Raw genomic sequence first — 16,908 nt, 5'->3', positions numbered from 1 at the left:
AATCGCTCAATAAAACGATTGACTCTCTATAAAATTGGAAGATGCCCTCTCTGTGGGCTGCTTGTTGTATACACGGGTCTGATCAGCCTAGACCAGGAGAAATGGCAGGGCTTTCCATTGATTCTTTATAGTAGTTTGCATTATCATCCAACATACAGAAAGCCTTTATGTACAAATATTCTCTAAATTGCTATAATGTAGTTTTCTCTCTGTGTGTGTGTGTGTGTGTGTGTGTGTGTGTGTGTGTGTGTGTGTGTGTGTGTGTTGCAGATGGTGAGGCTGAAACTAAAATAGTAAAATTGTCCGTAATAATTTGTAAGATTATAACTGAAGTCAGACGAGTAAACAAGTACAATAAGAATACTTTGTCCACGTCCTTTGCTCTCTTGGGTGTCTCCGTATTTTTTTTTTCCCTGTTGAAGCCCTGGAGACAGGATCAGTTATAATCAATATCATCTTTTTAGTTGACTCAAATGAGCAGATAATTCTGCAGACTTGACTAATAGCATTGATTTTGATCTCGGAAAATAGACTGCGGAGTGCACTGTATTCAAATTGCTTTTTAGAGACTTAGGCCTCCTTCACACAGGCGTTTGTAGAAATGCAGCGTTTTTCAACTCTGCGTTTATTGTGGTTTCAGCCCGTTTTCGGCTGCGCTGGCATCCGTTATTCCGCTCCAGGCTTCCCGTGCACGGACACCTCATCGATTGCTGATAGCGAGTTTGAAAACCCCCCCTCCAGGGAGAGATTGCTATGATTGGTTCTCGGCTCTGGCTTTAGCCAATAGGCGCTGGCGAGCTCTGATTGGCTGAGACAGTCAATGAATGGCTGTGATTATTGCATCGAGCCAGCACCGAGAACCTATCACAGCAATCCCTTGCTCTAGGTAAGGTTCTCAAATGTCGTAGGAAAAGCCTGGAGCAGTGGCAGGAACTCAGCGGCATCTGTTAGGTTAGTATTGCCCCCTTTTTTTTCTCTTTTTTCTTTACATCTAGTGTAGCAAGGGCTGATTTTCAGGGTCGGGCTTATATTTGAAGCCCCCACCCCCACAAATGTGTGTGCGGTTAACACCAAAAACATCTCCAATTTGTGCTGCATTTTCAGCATTACTAAAACCGCTGTCCAATGGGCGACGCACGGCTAAAAACTGCCAGAGATAGAATATGCATCACTATTAGAGATGAGCGAACGTACTTGTTTCGAGTAATTACTCGATTGAGCACCGCGATTTTCGAGTACTTCAGTACTCGGGTGAAAAGATTCAGGGGGCGGGGGGGTAGCAGCGGGGAACAGGGGGGGAGCCCTCTCTCCCCCCCCCCCCCCACTCCCCGCTGCAACCCCCCACTCACCCACGGCGCTCGCCGAATTTTTTCGCCTGAGTACGGAAGTACTCGAAAATCGCGGTATTTGGGCGAAAAAGGGGTGTGGCCGAATACGTTTGCTCATCTCTAATCACTATCAAAGTGCAGCGTCTAAGGCGCTACGTTTCGACTCTTGCATGAACAGCCCCATTGAAATGAATGGGAGCGTTGTACAGTGTTTAGCGCTGCGCTGAAAACGTCTGTGGAGGGAGGCCTTATATGGTATTCAGAGAAGATCATCTTCAAAACTATTGTATTTTTCTGTGTTAACATTACATAAAAATGAAATTTTTTTTCAATTAGTACTTCCTGAAAGTCTACTTTAAGTGAGCCCTGAGTGCTGTCCTGGATAGACTGGCTGGAAGTAATGCAGATTTCAACACTAGTATGATGTTCACCTAAAAGTGTAACTGTCATTTCAGTGTTGTAAATAGATAGAGCAGGAATTTATCAGCACTTTTGCAACATAGTTAATTGTCCTATTCTGTACACTTTTAGTAGAAAAAGTGTCTTGAACTGCCGCTGCTACCCCTATGCAGCTATGAGGAGGGGTTTGGTTCTAAATTAACATCTTTTCCCTCCCAGATCATTTCCTAATCTTACTACCGGAGATGTATTACACTGATGCACTGACAATTCGCAATGGGTCCCAGCAGTGATTGGGCTCGATGTAAGGTGGAGAAACCTCTTGCAGTAAATGATGGCTTCTCCTCACACAACCCCCATGGCCAGTCAGTAGGATTAGGAAATCATCTGATGGGGAAGATATGTCGATAATTTACATGGGCATGGAAATATGCATTAAATTGTATTGGACGGTATAAAAAAAATAAGCCGACAGCACAAATCTGTCTTGTCTGATGGTTACTGCAGTGCATGAAATATGTCTGACTACGGAGTTCAGAAAGGATTATCTAAACTGCATACAGTTGCTGCCAACCCCCAACTGTAGGTCTATAATGGATTTTAACCTCTAGATCCCAGTCATTAATCTCACCCTTCTATGTTGTAGAAATTTTAATTTCCCTCAGTCTTGTACAGCGGGGTTCTTTAATGGAAGACGAATACAAACAAAATACACTTTAACAAAACTAACTCTGGTGCAGCAGCAAACTTTTCGCCATAATATGCTTTATGAAAGAGTTGAGTTGGATTTCTTTAACCATGCACAAATTAGTCATTTTTAGAATTAATGTGTGAGTTTTATAGCTAGCTTGCCAGCTAGTTTTCCATGGCTGGGCTCCATTCTGCCAGACCACACCCACCTGCATCGGGCAGTGGCTCCATAATTCCCAGTACAGTGTGTGGCCATTGGGCCATCTTTGGCCATGTGTCTCTGGCCATACTGTTGTTGCATTATACCTTACATCTGAATAATGACTGGTCAATGACTATACTGTGTCTGTATAACTAGGAGTAGTTTAATGAATTTCATTTTGCACCTTGACTCATTGCAGTATAGTTAATGTGACTATTATAAATGACAAATACATAATTTCAAAATTGTTATCATAACAGAAAAAAAAATTAGTTCTTTTCACAGACTTGTCTCTGGGCTTTTAGAAATGGTCCAATGTACCCAATACTCCAGAAGGCATCGGCTTAAGAGTGTGTACATTGACAGGTGTCATGGTGATTTAGGCAATTTACTAACTCTGGACAGAATGTCCCCTAGGAATTGAGTGTTCTGTATTCTGTCAGCAGTAATCAATCCATCATAAAGGATTACTCTTGCAGGGTTATCAAAAGTGATGCACACAGAATGGGGAAAGAAGGCAGTGAATTATATATAATTTTGTATAATGGATGCATATTTCTAAACAACTAATATTGGACAGATCTTTTGTGCCACTCTTTTTTGGCATTTTTTTAAATTAATTGTACATTTACTCTTTAGAACAATGAGTACATTTTGTGAAGAACAAACCTGGAATCTGACTGGTTTGCACCACCAATAGTTGCAGATAATGTATTGGTTTCTTGCACTGCACTGATTTAGTTGCTGTATGGACTTTCTCAGTTACATGATCTGTTAAGGAAAACGAAACCGTGCAAAAAAGTGCCATCCAAAAAAGCTATATAATATCCAAAAAAGTGTATCCGTTCACTTCTTAAGACTCTTTTACATACAGCAGTGAATTAGACTGCCGCCATATGGGAATGCAAGTTCAGTTGTAGCAGCATATGTGTAGTGAGGTTTGGACAATATCGATCATTCTGATTGATGATAAACTGCAGTTTATTAACTTTTTGAGGGTTATTTAGATTTGACGGGAATAGTTACGATCAGTTATTGCTGTGTAAACATGCCTTTTTGTACATAAATAAAATATTAATCCACATCAGCTCACTCATGTTTTTTAATTTAATCACAATGCTGTATTTTAACAGAGATTATGTTGTACACGCATGTAAAAAAAATATTTTTGTTGCCCTTTCTTTAGAGTATATGAGCCAAAATAGGTCAAAATTTCTGCCAACCTGAAGTTTATTTCAAGTGCTGGACTTGCCCTATATAATATGTCTTCTATATATTAAACATTAGCTATCTATTGACATCACTGATACATTACTGTCATCTTTTGGTGGCTATTCATTCTTGCTTGCACTTGGGTTATGTCAAGTACAGGTATATTTATGTTAAAGAAGTGTTCTCCAACTCCGTTTCAATAGTTAAAACTCTTTCTTGTGCCCCAGCTGCTCTGGAGATACCAACTAGAAACAATATCTCATTAAGTATATGCATCGAGGCACTTGTTAAGCGTGCAATTACTAAAGTCAGCAGTGAAATGGCTAGTTTGCAATGCTCACTTCTTACTTCAGGGTAAAGCTGTTTTTCATTTTGTTCCTAGCACAATATTGTACTTTTAATATTTATGGTTCTACTTCATAAATCTGATTGGTAATAATTGTAAATAGTGATTTGTATTTACAGATTTCTTAAAATTCCTTGTCCCGACTCATGGGGGTTTTATTTTACAGACCAGCCTGATTCGAGCGGATATTGGACTTGGTAGTTCGGGGCAGCTTCCAACCTCAGGAAAACCTGGAAGCCCTTATTTTCCATTCTCTGCGTCAGGTTCTCGTCGAAGGCCCTTACAGGACACCCCGGCCCTAGGTAACTAGTCACAAGTTTCATAAGCTTTTGAGATGTTAGGAATGTTCCTTTTCCTTGAACGACTGCCCCCTGTTTGTGTATGCTGCTTTTGTGTTTGTACAGCGCAGGGTTTATGCATGTGACAGAAATGCTTGGCCTAAATCCAATGTGAACATAAAGACAATAGATGAAATGCAAGAATCTGTTTTGAGAAGTGAAACCCGTGTCATGTGCTTCCTTACTGCTTTACATTTGTTGATGAGCCATCGTTAATGGCATGTCTGTACACATTTGGCACTATGGTAAGCTGAGTAGGTACACGTGTAATGGTGCTTAGAATTTGCAGCTTCCATGAAAACTATCAAGGGCTTCTAAGCTGAGCAACTGCCAATGTTGCTGGGGCTTTAGAATACTTGGCCATGCATGCGGGTTTTTTTTTTTCCCATTGCCCCAAAAATGGCTCAATTGAATTAAAATAATGAGTTAAAATATTTAAAAGTAATAATAGATAAAAGATACCAAGTTGCTTTTGAAATATTCTTCAGGTCAAGTTAAGTTGCCTATTGATTTTTGTTTGCACAGTCCCATCGGTGTCTGAGGCTTGGCACATCCCACTACCATCAGGGTGAGCTTTACAAGGTGGATTGTTCTGGTATTGTTCTCTGGTGGCACCAGAGCTTTCTAGCAGCAGTTCTGAAATATGTTCTGCCCAGTTGTGCTACCAAAAAAAGTCATCCTGCTTTTACTAATAGAAAATGATGCTACTCCAGATTAAAGCATTTTCAGCTATGTTGTAAGCGTGTTTAGAGGTCACCATTCTTCTCCTCTTCAAGCATGATTAAAGTGCCCCATTTATTTTCCAAATCTATACTGCCCTCCTATAAGCCCTGCTGCTTTAACCCTTCTTTTCTGTTGGCAGTGCTCAGATCACGCAGTTTAAGGTTTAGCTACAGTTTTAAATTGCCACAAATAAAGACGAACCGGCCAATACGTCGCAATAAAACCAGAGATTAAGTTACTGACCTTGATTTCAAAAAAAGCTTTAGGGATAATACGTGTGATGTCATTCATATTAATAGGGTCTACACAAAGCATATTATATAACCGTTTTAGGCTCAGAGGTGAATCACTTGCTGTGTGTAAGTTGGCATCACTGAGCATTCGTTTCAATTTCTGAGAAGGCTTGTAAGAAGAACAAGATGTAGACTCCTGCCCCAATGTATAATTGTTAGAGTACTTTTAACATTTAGCATGCAGTGTAACCGTTTGCTGTACCTCCATTACAATGATAACATACAGTGCAGCACGCACGATATATCTCCGAAGCACCTTTTCTGTAAGTACTGTAGCATTGACTGTTCATGCCCATGTTGCATAGCGATCCTGGGAGCTGTTTCCTAGGTTTTCTTATACAGTACAAGAGCGCCTGCTGCAAAGCTCCTATTGATTACCCTAGAAGCCGCACAGCGGGCCCCTGGTACTGTATATTGGAGCCTAGGAGACGGAGCTAGATGTGAGCACTGGGCAACATATACTGTAGTACAGTGATCCTTCAAGTTACAGTGCCCTTAGGATACAAGGTTTCTAATGTACAATGGTCTTTTCTGGCCCATTATAACTTGAAACCAGACTCCATATACAATGCCACGGTCAGCCTGGATCTGCAGAACATGCACTTTGCTGGAAAAAGCCAGCCAGTCAGCATGGACGTATTACTGAAGTGAATGCACTAGCTCCCTAGTAACAAGTCGCTACATTAAAGTGCAGTACTACATGTTCTGTACTGCTCTTTACCTGTGCCAGGATTAATGGCACCTTTTAGATACCAGGTGAAGGTTGCTCCATATTATTTTTCTGGCACACTGTGTATTATACAGAACCCTGAAGAAGCTAATTTCCTCAATCTAGGAAGAAACTTACAACTGCTGCTTCTGCCTTTTATATGTAAGGACTTGCTTTAACTGTATTTGTTATCTCCTTAAAGGGACACCAACATTTCAGACAACTTATGTTCATTTACTTGCTTGTGTTTTGTCTCATGTTTGTAATAAACTTGCATTAAAAATTTTACTTTTACCACTGTAAGGCCCCCTGTCCACGGCAGTGATTTCGCCGGTGGTAAATTGCTGGCGAATCATACCGACTAAAGCTTTCCATAGCGTTGCTATGGAAAGCGCCGGCCCCCTGTCCACAAGCGGAGAATCATTGCGATTCTCCGCTCGCAGCCTGCAATTTGCAACATGCTGTTGACCTGCGGAGAACCGTCTGCTGGTTCCTGCTCCCGGGCGATGGCTCCCTGAGATTCGCCACAGGATACCGAAATGCCCGTGGACAGGGGGCCTTAATCACATTTTAAGTGGATGCGACTAGGTCTCTCCCTTCCAGCTTCTTTGCAATGCAGTCTTTGTCGTTGGGTACAGAGCTTCTTTAGTAAAATGGACATGGACATTTCCATAGCATCAAGGGGAAGGGCTATCTCTACAGTCTGCAGACTGACAGACCTGCAGACACTGCTAACAATCTCTGCCTCTCCTGCTATTACAACTTGTGGGCATGTGTCTCGGTGTAATGGCCCTTTTAACGGGACGACGCAGTTAAACATTTGCACAAGTACTGACGTCCCCGTAAGAGTGTTAGAACTCGTGCAGACAGACTTCTCAGCTGGATTGCTGGGTTCTCGCTGGTTTCTCACTCAGCACCTTACCACCTATGTGAAACGCTGAGTGTGGAGCATTTACAGGTAATGAGAAACCAGCGATCTAGTGCTAGTTTTTATGCTGACTTTTAAGTCCGTGATAATGACTTGCGAACGAGTAGTGAGTACTTTTGTTTTGCACTTACACTCTACGATTATTGCTCAAATTGGTTCGTTTGAACGAATTTTGAGTGATCGTTACGTGTAAATAGGCTATTAGACAGACATTACACATATTATAGTGGGTTAACTAAATATTTGAACAGAATGTTTCTAAATGCCTGATCATCCTAGGAAAGCAGAGGGATACTGCCTGCCTGCTGATTGGACGAGAGACAATGCAGTAATGGCAAAAAAGTCAGGACATGAACTACTGGTAGAATGCTAGGCTAGCTGCACACATCCTCCCTGAAAGTGCATTGGGAACAGCAGGGCAACAAAAAAATGTTGCAAACCACCTGAATATCAGATTTGGTCAGTATTTTGCATTAGCATTTGTAATCCAAAACCAAGATTAGAACCTGCTTAGAAAAAATATATTGGAAAAATGTGTATACATTCTGTATGTTGGATCTGTTTCTGGACATTCTGCAGCAGATTCTTACATGAAAGTTTGTATAAAAACCCACACTATTTTAATGCAGTTATTAACGTGGATTTGGGTGCAGAATTCAACCTCTCATAGAAAAGAGGTGGATTTCACAGTATAACAATGCTAAAATGGACATGCTGCGGATTTAAATTCCATACTGCTTATTGATTTCCGCATGGGTTTTGTGCGGTGTTTTTTTATTTTTCCTCCTGTATGTGAAAGAAATTTTGAAAATGCCATCCACTTTGCTGCTATACTGTAGGGCTGCTTTTACACGAGCTACAAAATCACACCATTTTCTCTTGATGTGACAGTGCTGCAAATTGCATGTATGTGAAGCCCATGCTTTCCAACAGATTATTTTACGTTAGCAATGTCTTGTAGGCTGCTACATTGCGAGAATACAAAATCACGGCATTCTCTATATAACCGCAACTATTGCTGTTGTACTGTTTTGTAGCCAGTGTTTTCCATATGGAGCCTTGCTTTGTGTTGCATTGCACGAAAACGTGGTTTTCATGTGGTGCGATGCAACTTTTACAGTAGGAAGTCCTACTGTTTAAACCCTAAAATAAACCCCAATTGCATAAAAAAGCACGTCACCTAAGAGGCGCTGTCCGCTCCGCCGCATGTCTCCTTCTGAAGTTCCATGGCACTTGTCTGTAGTCTTTAGCCAGCGTTTCCTGGACAGGGGTTTCAAATACCCTGCTTCCAGAAAGTGCTGGCTCTGATTGGTTCTTGAGCACCGTGCCTCAGCCAATTACTGCAGCGCTCAATGAACCAATCACAACCATTCAATTAATTGGCTGTGATTGGTTCTCGAACGCCACGGCTCAGCCAATTACTGCAACGCTCGATGAACAAATCAGAGCCAGCGTTTCCTGGAGGAGGGTTTTTTGAAACCCCTGACCAGGAAGCGCTGGCTGAAGACTACAGACAATTGCCATGGAGCTTCAGAAGGAGACGTGGCGGAGAAGACAGTGCCTTTTAGGTGATGTATTGTTTTTTTCTTGTGTTTTTTTTAAATTTTTTTATGCAGCTTGTTTTTTTTAATGCAGCTGGGGTAGGCCTTTAAAAAAAAATCCTGGCAAAAGAACGTTACAAGATCGCAGCACAGTTGCAGTATTGCTGTCGCCCATGTGAAAGAGGCCTAAATGCCACAGATTTTCTGTGCGGAGAGTCCGCATGGAAAATCTGCCTTGCGCTTAAGGTGGATTCTACACATGGCGGATTAGTTGCAGAAATATCTAACTGAAAATCCGTTTCATTTATCTAATTGAGGTGGTTTAGGTGGCAAGCACACGGGTTTCTGCAGGCCAACAGTCGCAGCTAATCTGCTGTATGTGACTCTACTCTTAGGTTCTGCTTACTGCTGTTCAGCTGTCTGCTGTTAAGATGTATTATGAAGTTGTTCTACTTAGTAAGTGTTGCATTGTATTAACCCCTATACATTTAATACCTGAATAAAACTGCACAACTGTTGTATTTACTGATTGCATAAAAGTTCAAGATTCTTGGCATATATTTTGATCAAAACACGTGGGCCTATCTGCTACGTCCAGGCAACCAACATTCAGATGAGTTGTACTCTAAAACAGACTCCCAGAGCACAAGCTCCAAATGCACCCTGGGAAGTAGAATCCAAGCCATATACTCTAATTAACACACTTGGGACAGATGGAGAACTAGGATGCAGGACAGACATGGAAGCAGCCACTTCTACACAAATGCAACAAATAACAAACTGTATGTTTAAGGGATTTTTAAGAGTGCTGAGTAGAGATGAGCGAGCATACTCGATAAGGCAAACTACTCGAGCGAGTAGTGCCTTATTTGAGTACCTGCCCGCTCGTCTCTAAAGATTTGGCTGCCGGCGGCGGTGAGAGGTGAGTTGCGGCAGTGAGCAGGGGGGAGAGGGAGAGAGATCTCCCCTCCGTTCCTCCCCGCCGCTCCCTGCCAGCACCCGAATCTTTAGAGACGAGCGGGCAGGTACTCGAATAAGGCATTACTCGCTCGAGGAGTTTGCCTTATCGAGTATGCTCGCTCATCTCTAGTGCTGAGGCATGTGTTCTTACTACTACGTTGTTGCAGCTATGGCTAACATACACTTTGTCAGAATTTCCTACAAGTTTTTAGTTGCACATATAGAGGAGGGACGGCCTCCGTGTGTGTCCTGCACCCCTATTTCTCCATCTGTCTCAGCTATTTTAATTAGAGGATATGGCTTGAATTCTACTCTTCCTGAATGGATTGGAGGCTTTGGCCCTAAGAGGTGGGTCTTTTTAGAGTAGGGTCCATCTGAATGGAGGTTGTCAAATATAATAGTTGTGCAGTCTAATTATGGTATTGGTTGCATAAGAGTGCTGAGAGCTATGTTGTTGATAACTGTACCTGTGTTTTCAATGTAAAAATGCATGAAGATATGTAGGGTTTTTCCTTTTTTGGTGGATGTGTGGAAAAGTGTCAGGAAGTGTTTCTAAATTTTGTTGTAGATTCTCTATAATAGTTTAGTTTTTTTTCATTAAAGTTTATGAAAAACACTAATAGCCAACCTAGAGCATGTTCCAAAGTTGCTTCAAAAGTTCATTTTTAGGACTTATTCACATAGCTTTATGTGGGTTTCGGTCTGCAAATATGCAGCATATTCTACACGTTACAGCGTTTTTGGTGGGGGGGAGGGTTTGCTCACAAAGCTCTGCATGGCGATGCGCCACCATACATCACCTCCCTACTGTCAGTACACCACCCAGCCCGCACACTCCGATCGGCTAACATACTCAGACTAAACACCCCTGTAATACGAACCTCTCTACAGGACTTCACCAGAGCAGCACCCATCCTCTGGAATGCTCTACCCCAAGGCATCCGGACAATTTCCGATGCACGAAATTTCAGACTTGCCTTAAAAACGCACCTCTTCAGGGAAGCATACCAACTCTCCTGACCTAGTCCCTCGCCCCTCCCTATGGTGCCCCACCCTGTTTGTCTTCTAATAAATGATCTGTACATGAAATTTCCTATTGCCTGTGTTCCCCACCTCCTGTACCACCCCCAACCCATTTATGTTTAACCCAATGTATCTCATATTGTAATTGTTGTATTGTTTTGCATTTATCCATGCCTGAAAGCGCTGCGGAATAAGTTGGCGCTATACAAATAAAGATTATTATTATCACTGCAAACACTGCATATTTTTGTGCGCAAAAAACCCCCCTGAAATTCCCTTGGTTTCAAGCACAAATACATAGCAAATATGCAGTCTGCTGTGCATTCCCTGTGAATTTACATAAGCCCATTGATTTCAATGGGCTTTTTCGGGTGAGTAATACTTACTAAAATAGGACATGCTCCATTTTTTTTTTCATACGACCAAAAGTGGCGTGAAAAATACGCAGCTGTGAATGAACCCATCGAAATGAATAGGTTCTGACACATAATACGCTGCATATATACGATGTGAATGAGCCCTTAAATAGTCTTACACATAGAGTATTTCTTCAGTATAGACCCATCCTTCCCTGTAATACTGAAGAACTTAGATCAGCGTAAGGTTCTTTATTAATAGTTCAGTTCAGCACAACCGAGGGGGATTCGGGCATTACAACGAGGGGAAACTGGCCTTAATGTAGAAAATAAACCAGTTGGAGGACTTATTCACTATATATTTATTCAGTATATATTCTCAAACTACGAGGAGAAATCAACAAAATACAGGCTGTGTGTCTTGATATAATTTGTACTTTGAAAAGTATTTATCCTCATAATATATTTTCTTTATACTTAGATTTTAGCCTAAAGCTATATCCTTTTTCTTTTTCTCTGTGCAGATCCTGTACAAACTAAGAAGATAAGAAAGGTCCCTCCTGGTTTGCCTTCTTCCGTAAGTACTCTATGAATTGTTCCTATTGTTATGGGAATTACATTGGCTTCATAGGACCATAAGCACAGGTCCTACCAATCCTTATTTAAGCCTGTTTTCTGCAGTGACCATAAACAGGCTGCCTTGATCAATGCAGAGCTTCATTAGCTCCAAACCTACATTTGCTTTTTAGTTTCTAGATTCACAGCAGTGATTTGTTGCACCGTCATATGCTCCTGTCCCCTTGTCCCTGTCATTTGAATTCCTCTCATGGGAGGAGAACAGGGCCAGAAGCTGTCAAAGAAGATCTCCTGTACAGGTCTTTTGATGTTTAATTAGTCATTATGTTGCTGAGCAGGAGGACAGACAGAGATTAATAGCCAAGAATCTTCAAAATTTACATTTGTAATAATCCCAATGGAGCTGAAGACATTAAGATTCGAAGGACACGTACAGCTCAGCTTGCCTCAGTAGGACTGAGGTTATTAATATGCATAAATCACCAAGTCAGATGTTCAGTGTGAAACCCTGGTGGATTTTAAAGCTTTCATTAAGCCTTTCCTAACTTCAGCCTAGCATCAGGAAGGCTTTCAAGCAACTAGTTTGTTGATCCCTCTTTGCTCGAAAATATATCCTTAGAGAATAAAGGGCTTTGATGAAAAAGGTTGCAAGGGTTTTGGTTGGGGAAAAAAAGCATTAACGGCTGTGATAATCTATTGCTATAGGGGTGTTTTGTGGAATTAAAGATGCTTTATTCTTTAAAGGAGGAAAATTGTTTGTAAATGAATCCGCATTTAAAAATCCACGTGTAATGAAAATCCCTGCTCACTGCAGGAAGAAGTTTCACTCACACTCTTCTCTCTCGCCTGCTTTTCCTCCCAACGTGTAAGAACAAATGTGAGGGGAGGGGGGAGAGAGCTTTGCTGCCTTGCGGGGCACATCTCTTTGTTGTGTAAATGGATGGAGGGCTTTTATTTGGCAGTACTTAACACTTGGGCGCAGGTGCAATCGCATGAGTCACGAGCAGTTTTGTTTGAATGGAGCATCCTCCGTGTCTTCACAGCACAGGGCGCATACGTTAAACAGGGATTGGTGATCTGGCTCAACTCCTTTTCTTTTTAAGTTTTTTTTAGTATTTTGTTTTCTTATAGAGTTCTCCTGTAAAAAAAAATAAAATAAAATAAAATACATAAATAAACTTGGAGTTTGAAATCAATTTTGTTACCTTGTTTGCAGATGGAGCAGATATGGCTTCTACAGCCCAGGGCAGCTGTGCTCCGAACCTGCGGTCTACCTGGAAGCCAGGACTGCAGCTGCAGGCACTCTTAAAAGCTTTTGCTTGCCTAAGCACTTGGGCCCCACTAGAGGCTGAATAGCTGCTTGATAAACAAAATGAACACAATGATTCAAATCATTTTCCCGAGGCCAGGAATATTTTTTTTTTTTCTTCCCTTCCAGAAGCTAAAAATAGTTTAGCAATTTACATTTTAACAGTTGTGTCTAATTCAGGGTAGACTGTACTCCCAGCCAGATGATTTCTGCTAGGTTAACAGAAATGTATTGGAAGTGACAGAGCTACCAAAACATAGAGCGGCACAGCTTTCATTTCTGATGACACTCCTGTTTACAGTTGAAATAACCCGTTAATCTTTAGTAAACCTTCATAGCACACCCCACGTGTCTCATTGCTTTTCATTTATTGCAGCGTCTCATTCAGTATCGCCTCTAGGTTTTCCAATGTATAACATTAAGGCAAGCATGTGTTTGGCAGCAGGAACAGTTGTAGGCACTGGGGATACCGTGCTACCCAATACTCAAGTGCCCTAGTGACCAAATAGTTTGTAAACTTGTGATAATACAGTTACTAGCGATTTGTTGTTGCTGGTTATATCTTCATATATAGAAAATTATTCAAGTGATTGCAGAAATGTCAGAAGCTAAATATACTAGAGGGATGAAAAGGAGTTGTAACAAGTTTAGAGCTGTGTAGTGACTCGCAGTTGATAAAAATTGCCCACGCCATATTTACATGGCCGTTAGCGAGTCGAGCCTGATATGCTTAAGCGCGACTTGCATTGCACAGAACATGGACACCAGTGTTCTGCGCGATGTACAGGAGGCCGCACATTCGCATGCACTTTTGCTTGCTACAATTTTTCAGTCCCGCAGCATCGCTGCAAGAGAGTAATCGCCCATGTAAATATACCCATTGCAATCAACGGGGTTGCATATCAACATTCGAAACTCACCTGAGAATATCGGCCATGTAAATATGCCTAGGCTATAGACTTTGCAAAGTTTTATGGTGCTGACATCATAACACCCTCTTCTGCCATTCTCTATATTGATCACACGGACCCTATGGGAGTGGCTGGAACTATTTGAATAAAACAAGATCCTCACACCACCAGGAATGCATTGATGGGGATAAGCAATGTTTTTGGGGGTAAAGTAATACTGTATGATAAAGTAGAAGGTATCAGTTGGTCCTTGGGCCATGTCAGCTCTGAAAGTAAAGCCTTTCAACGTTCCCTTTTAGGGCCTTATTTTTTTCTTTTAATGCGCATGGAGAACCATTGTGTTTGAGTAAATGAGTGTCATGTTCAGTTGATATATTATGTATAGCTTTACATCCTATTGAGAATTATTTTTCTCGCTTTTCTCTGCACTGCTTGTACAAGCTCTTCTTCCTTTTATTTGGGCAACAAAAGTTAATTTCTTTGATTTTGTATTGTTTTTTTTTTTCTTTTTCCCCATCTCCAATTTTTTCTCGGCTGTGCAGTATCTTCTTGAGTGTCTGGATAATGGCTCCACCTGCAGGTTAATTGTGGAAACTGCATGTAAGCAGCGTAGGGACTTTTTCTCTGTAGTTCTGTAAGGTTGCATTGTTTGAGTTTAATGAGAAGTCTCTAAATGCCCTGCATGTGGGTAAAGAAACAGCTATAGTAGACATGAGCTTCCCAGCAAGGGACCATGCATTCTTCTAGCAGTGTAGCAGCAGCACTGTGCTTTTACATACAATATTGCAGATTGAGCACACTTGTACAGTTCTTCCTTTTACTCTGAAACACATAACAATTTGGTCTTCATGGAATATTTTCATCCTAGTATATGCCTAAGTGCACTGTGAAATAGGAGTTTATACATGATAGAACTTTGTAGGTTACTGTGTTGGTAATGAGGTCTGAATAGCTGATTTTATGCAGAGCAATGTTCAGTAAGGTTATTCCATTTACTTAGAGCACATCCTGTCTTTTGGTGACACAGAAGAACAATCTATTTATTAACACATATATTTATGGCATTTTAGGCTTATATTTTATTGCTACATCACAACACAGTTTCTCAAACTTCCTGTAAGGTCACGAAGTTTAACCCCCTTAACGGCCGCCCATACGTCTTTAAAAGGCATCCATCAAGGGGCTTTATTCTGATACAATTGCCTATTTATGGCGGCTTCATTAGAAGCCTTCACACGGGTTTCCCATGCCAGGGGGAATGGGTGCTCAGCTGTTAGATAACAGCCTGGCACCTGTTCTAACAGCGGGGACCAGGGAAACCTCCAATCTTTGCTATTTATCCCCTCGCATGCCGCGGTCAGTGTGACCACAGCATATAAAAAGCTGACGGAGGAAGGGGACTCCCTCTGTCACCTATTAGATCCCCGTGATGGGTTGCAATGGTGCCTAGAGGATTGAATATGGCCTGTGGGTTTGACAAATTTGGTGGCCTATGAGGCTCAGCTTCTGGTTGAGCTTTAACAGGCTTTATAATACACTGCTATACTGAAGTATAGCAGTGTATTATAAAAATAATCCCATGGGGGGGAAAACACTTAAAAAAAAAAAAACAATTACACCTGGTATTTCCACGTTCATAATGACCCAGAGAAAAAGTTTGTACGTTATTAAACCTTCACGTTTTCTCACGAATATTCCGAAAAAAAGTTTAATAAAATGCATGATGATTCTTATCCTTTCAGTCGCATCTGACCTTTGGCCACTCTATGGATCGATGTTCTCCACTCATTCCTGTCTTTCACCGCTTCTTTCCGTTCCACGATTTACATTTTCGTGGTGGCTTTGATTGTATCTGGCCATCTTGATCTTTGTCGTCCTGATCTTCTCTTTCCACTGACCTTACCCAGCATCAGTACTGTTTCCAGTGAGTTAGCGCGCATCACGTGTCCAAAAAAAGAGACTCGCTGGAAACCGTATTGATGTACAATGTATACAATACAAATGTACCCAAATCGGTGCCATTAAAAAATACAACTTGTCCCAGAAAAAAAAAAAACAAGCCGTCATACCTGTATTGAGGGAAAAATGTTAGTTATGGCTCTAAGAATGCAATGATGAAAAAACTGAAAGGTTAGTTGGTTATTTAGGTACAAACAGGTTTTGACACTAAGGGGTTAATATGTCTACATGGAGATTATTATACAAACTATATTGGTTAATAGTCTACAAGTAGTAAAAGTAAATATTTACCTGTGTGGCTAGTCAGACTGAGCCTTTGTATGTGAACCCTTGTTTATTTATGTAGGTATTTTCATAAAGCTGTAGTGGTTTCCTCTCATATTAAAGTTCATGTTCTGAAGGTCCCTTTATACAGGGCTTTTGTTGCCCGAGTATAGGCGTGCCATGTACACACAGCCACCGGCCACGCGCTGAGCGAGGGATTGCTCAGAAGTCGCTAGTCACTTGGTTTCAGAAGAGTTACAAGAGTTATCTGTAGATGCTGCCTGAGTTTTTTTTTTTTTGTTTTTTTTGTTTTTTTTGCCGGTATGTGGTTTGTTTGTTTTTTGTGTGTGTGTTGGGGGGGGGATTGAGCGTACTATGATTTGCAAAATAAAGACCTTGGACTAAAATATAGCACTGTAGGAAATTGAAGAGGAGAAGTAGACGTCCTTTTATATTTCCTGAATCTTTTGCATCCACTTCTGCAGCGTTTTTCCCAAAAGCACCGTGTTTAGCCACAGTAATGCTTTTGTAACGTTATGTAATATCTATTTGATAGTTCCTTTTATGTTAAATAATAAGGTTATCTCATGATTAACTTTTGATGTCTGAAAAAGACATTGTCTGAGATCAGGCAAAATTCAAGCCAAGGCATGGGATAGTACAAAACTTTATTCCCCGTGGAATCCCCTCTGGTCTGGTGCCACACTACACCACTGTGGCCAGTGATTGGCTGCCACGGTCATGTGCTGTCGATGTAACATTACTGCTCTAGAAAGAAAGAACAGCAGAGAGGCAGCACTGAACTGGTGGGGATTCAAGTGGGAAGTAAAGCTTATTTGGA

General features: G+C 41.2%; 1 protein-coding gene across 5 annotated transcripts in view; it reads left to right on the top strand.

Annotated features, from left to right (window-relative positions):
- Positions 1–16,908, top strand: part of TCF12 (transcription factor 12) — a 213,548-nt gene that overhangs the window by 151,518 nt on the left and 45,122 nt on the right. For all 5 annotated transcript variants that reach the window (XM_066592550.1, XM_066592546.1, XM_066592548.1 and 2 more), the window contains 2 exons: positions 4,344–4,479; positions 11,573–11,625. In XM_066592550.1, coding sequence (XP_066448647.1) covers positions 4,344–4,479; positions 11,573–11,625 — 189 coding nt within the window. The remainder of the gene's footprint in view (positions 1–4,343; positions 4,480–11,572; positions 11,626–16,908) is intronic.

Source organism: Eleutherodactylus coqui, chromosome 2 (assembly GCF_035609145.1).
Source record: "Eleutherodactylus coqui strain aEleCoq1 chromosome 2, aEleCoq1.hap1, whole genome shotgun sequence".
In the NCBI taxonomy this organism is placed as follows: Eukaryota; Metazoa; Chordata; class Amphibia; order Anura; family Eleutherodactylidae; genus Eleutherodactylus; species Eleutherodactylus coqui.
The sequence above is the reverse complement of the archived record's forward strand: the minus strand, read 5'-3'. Positions and strand labels throughout refer to the sequence as shown.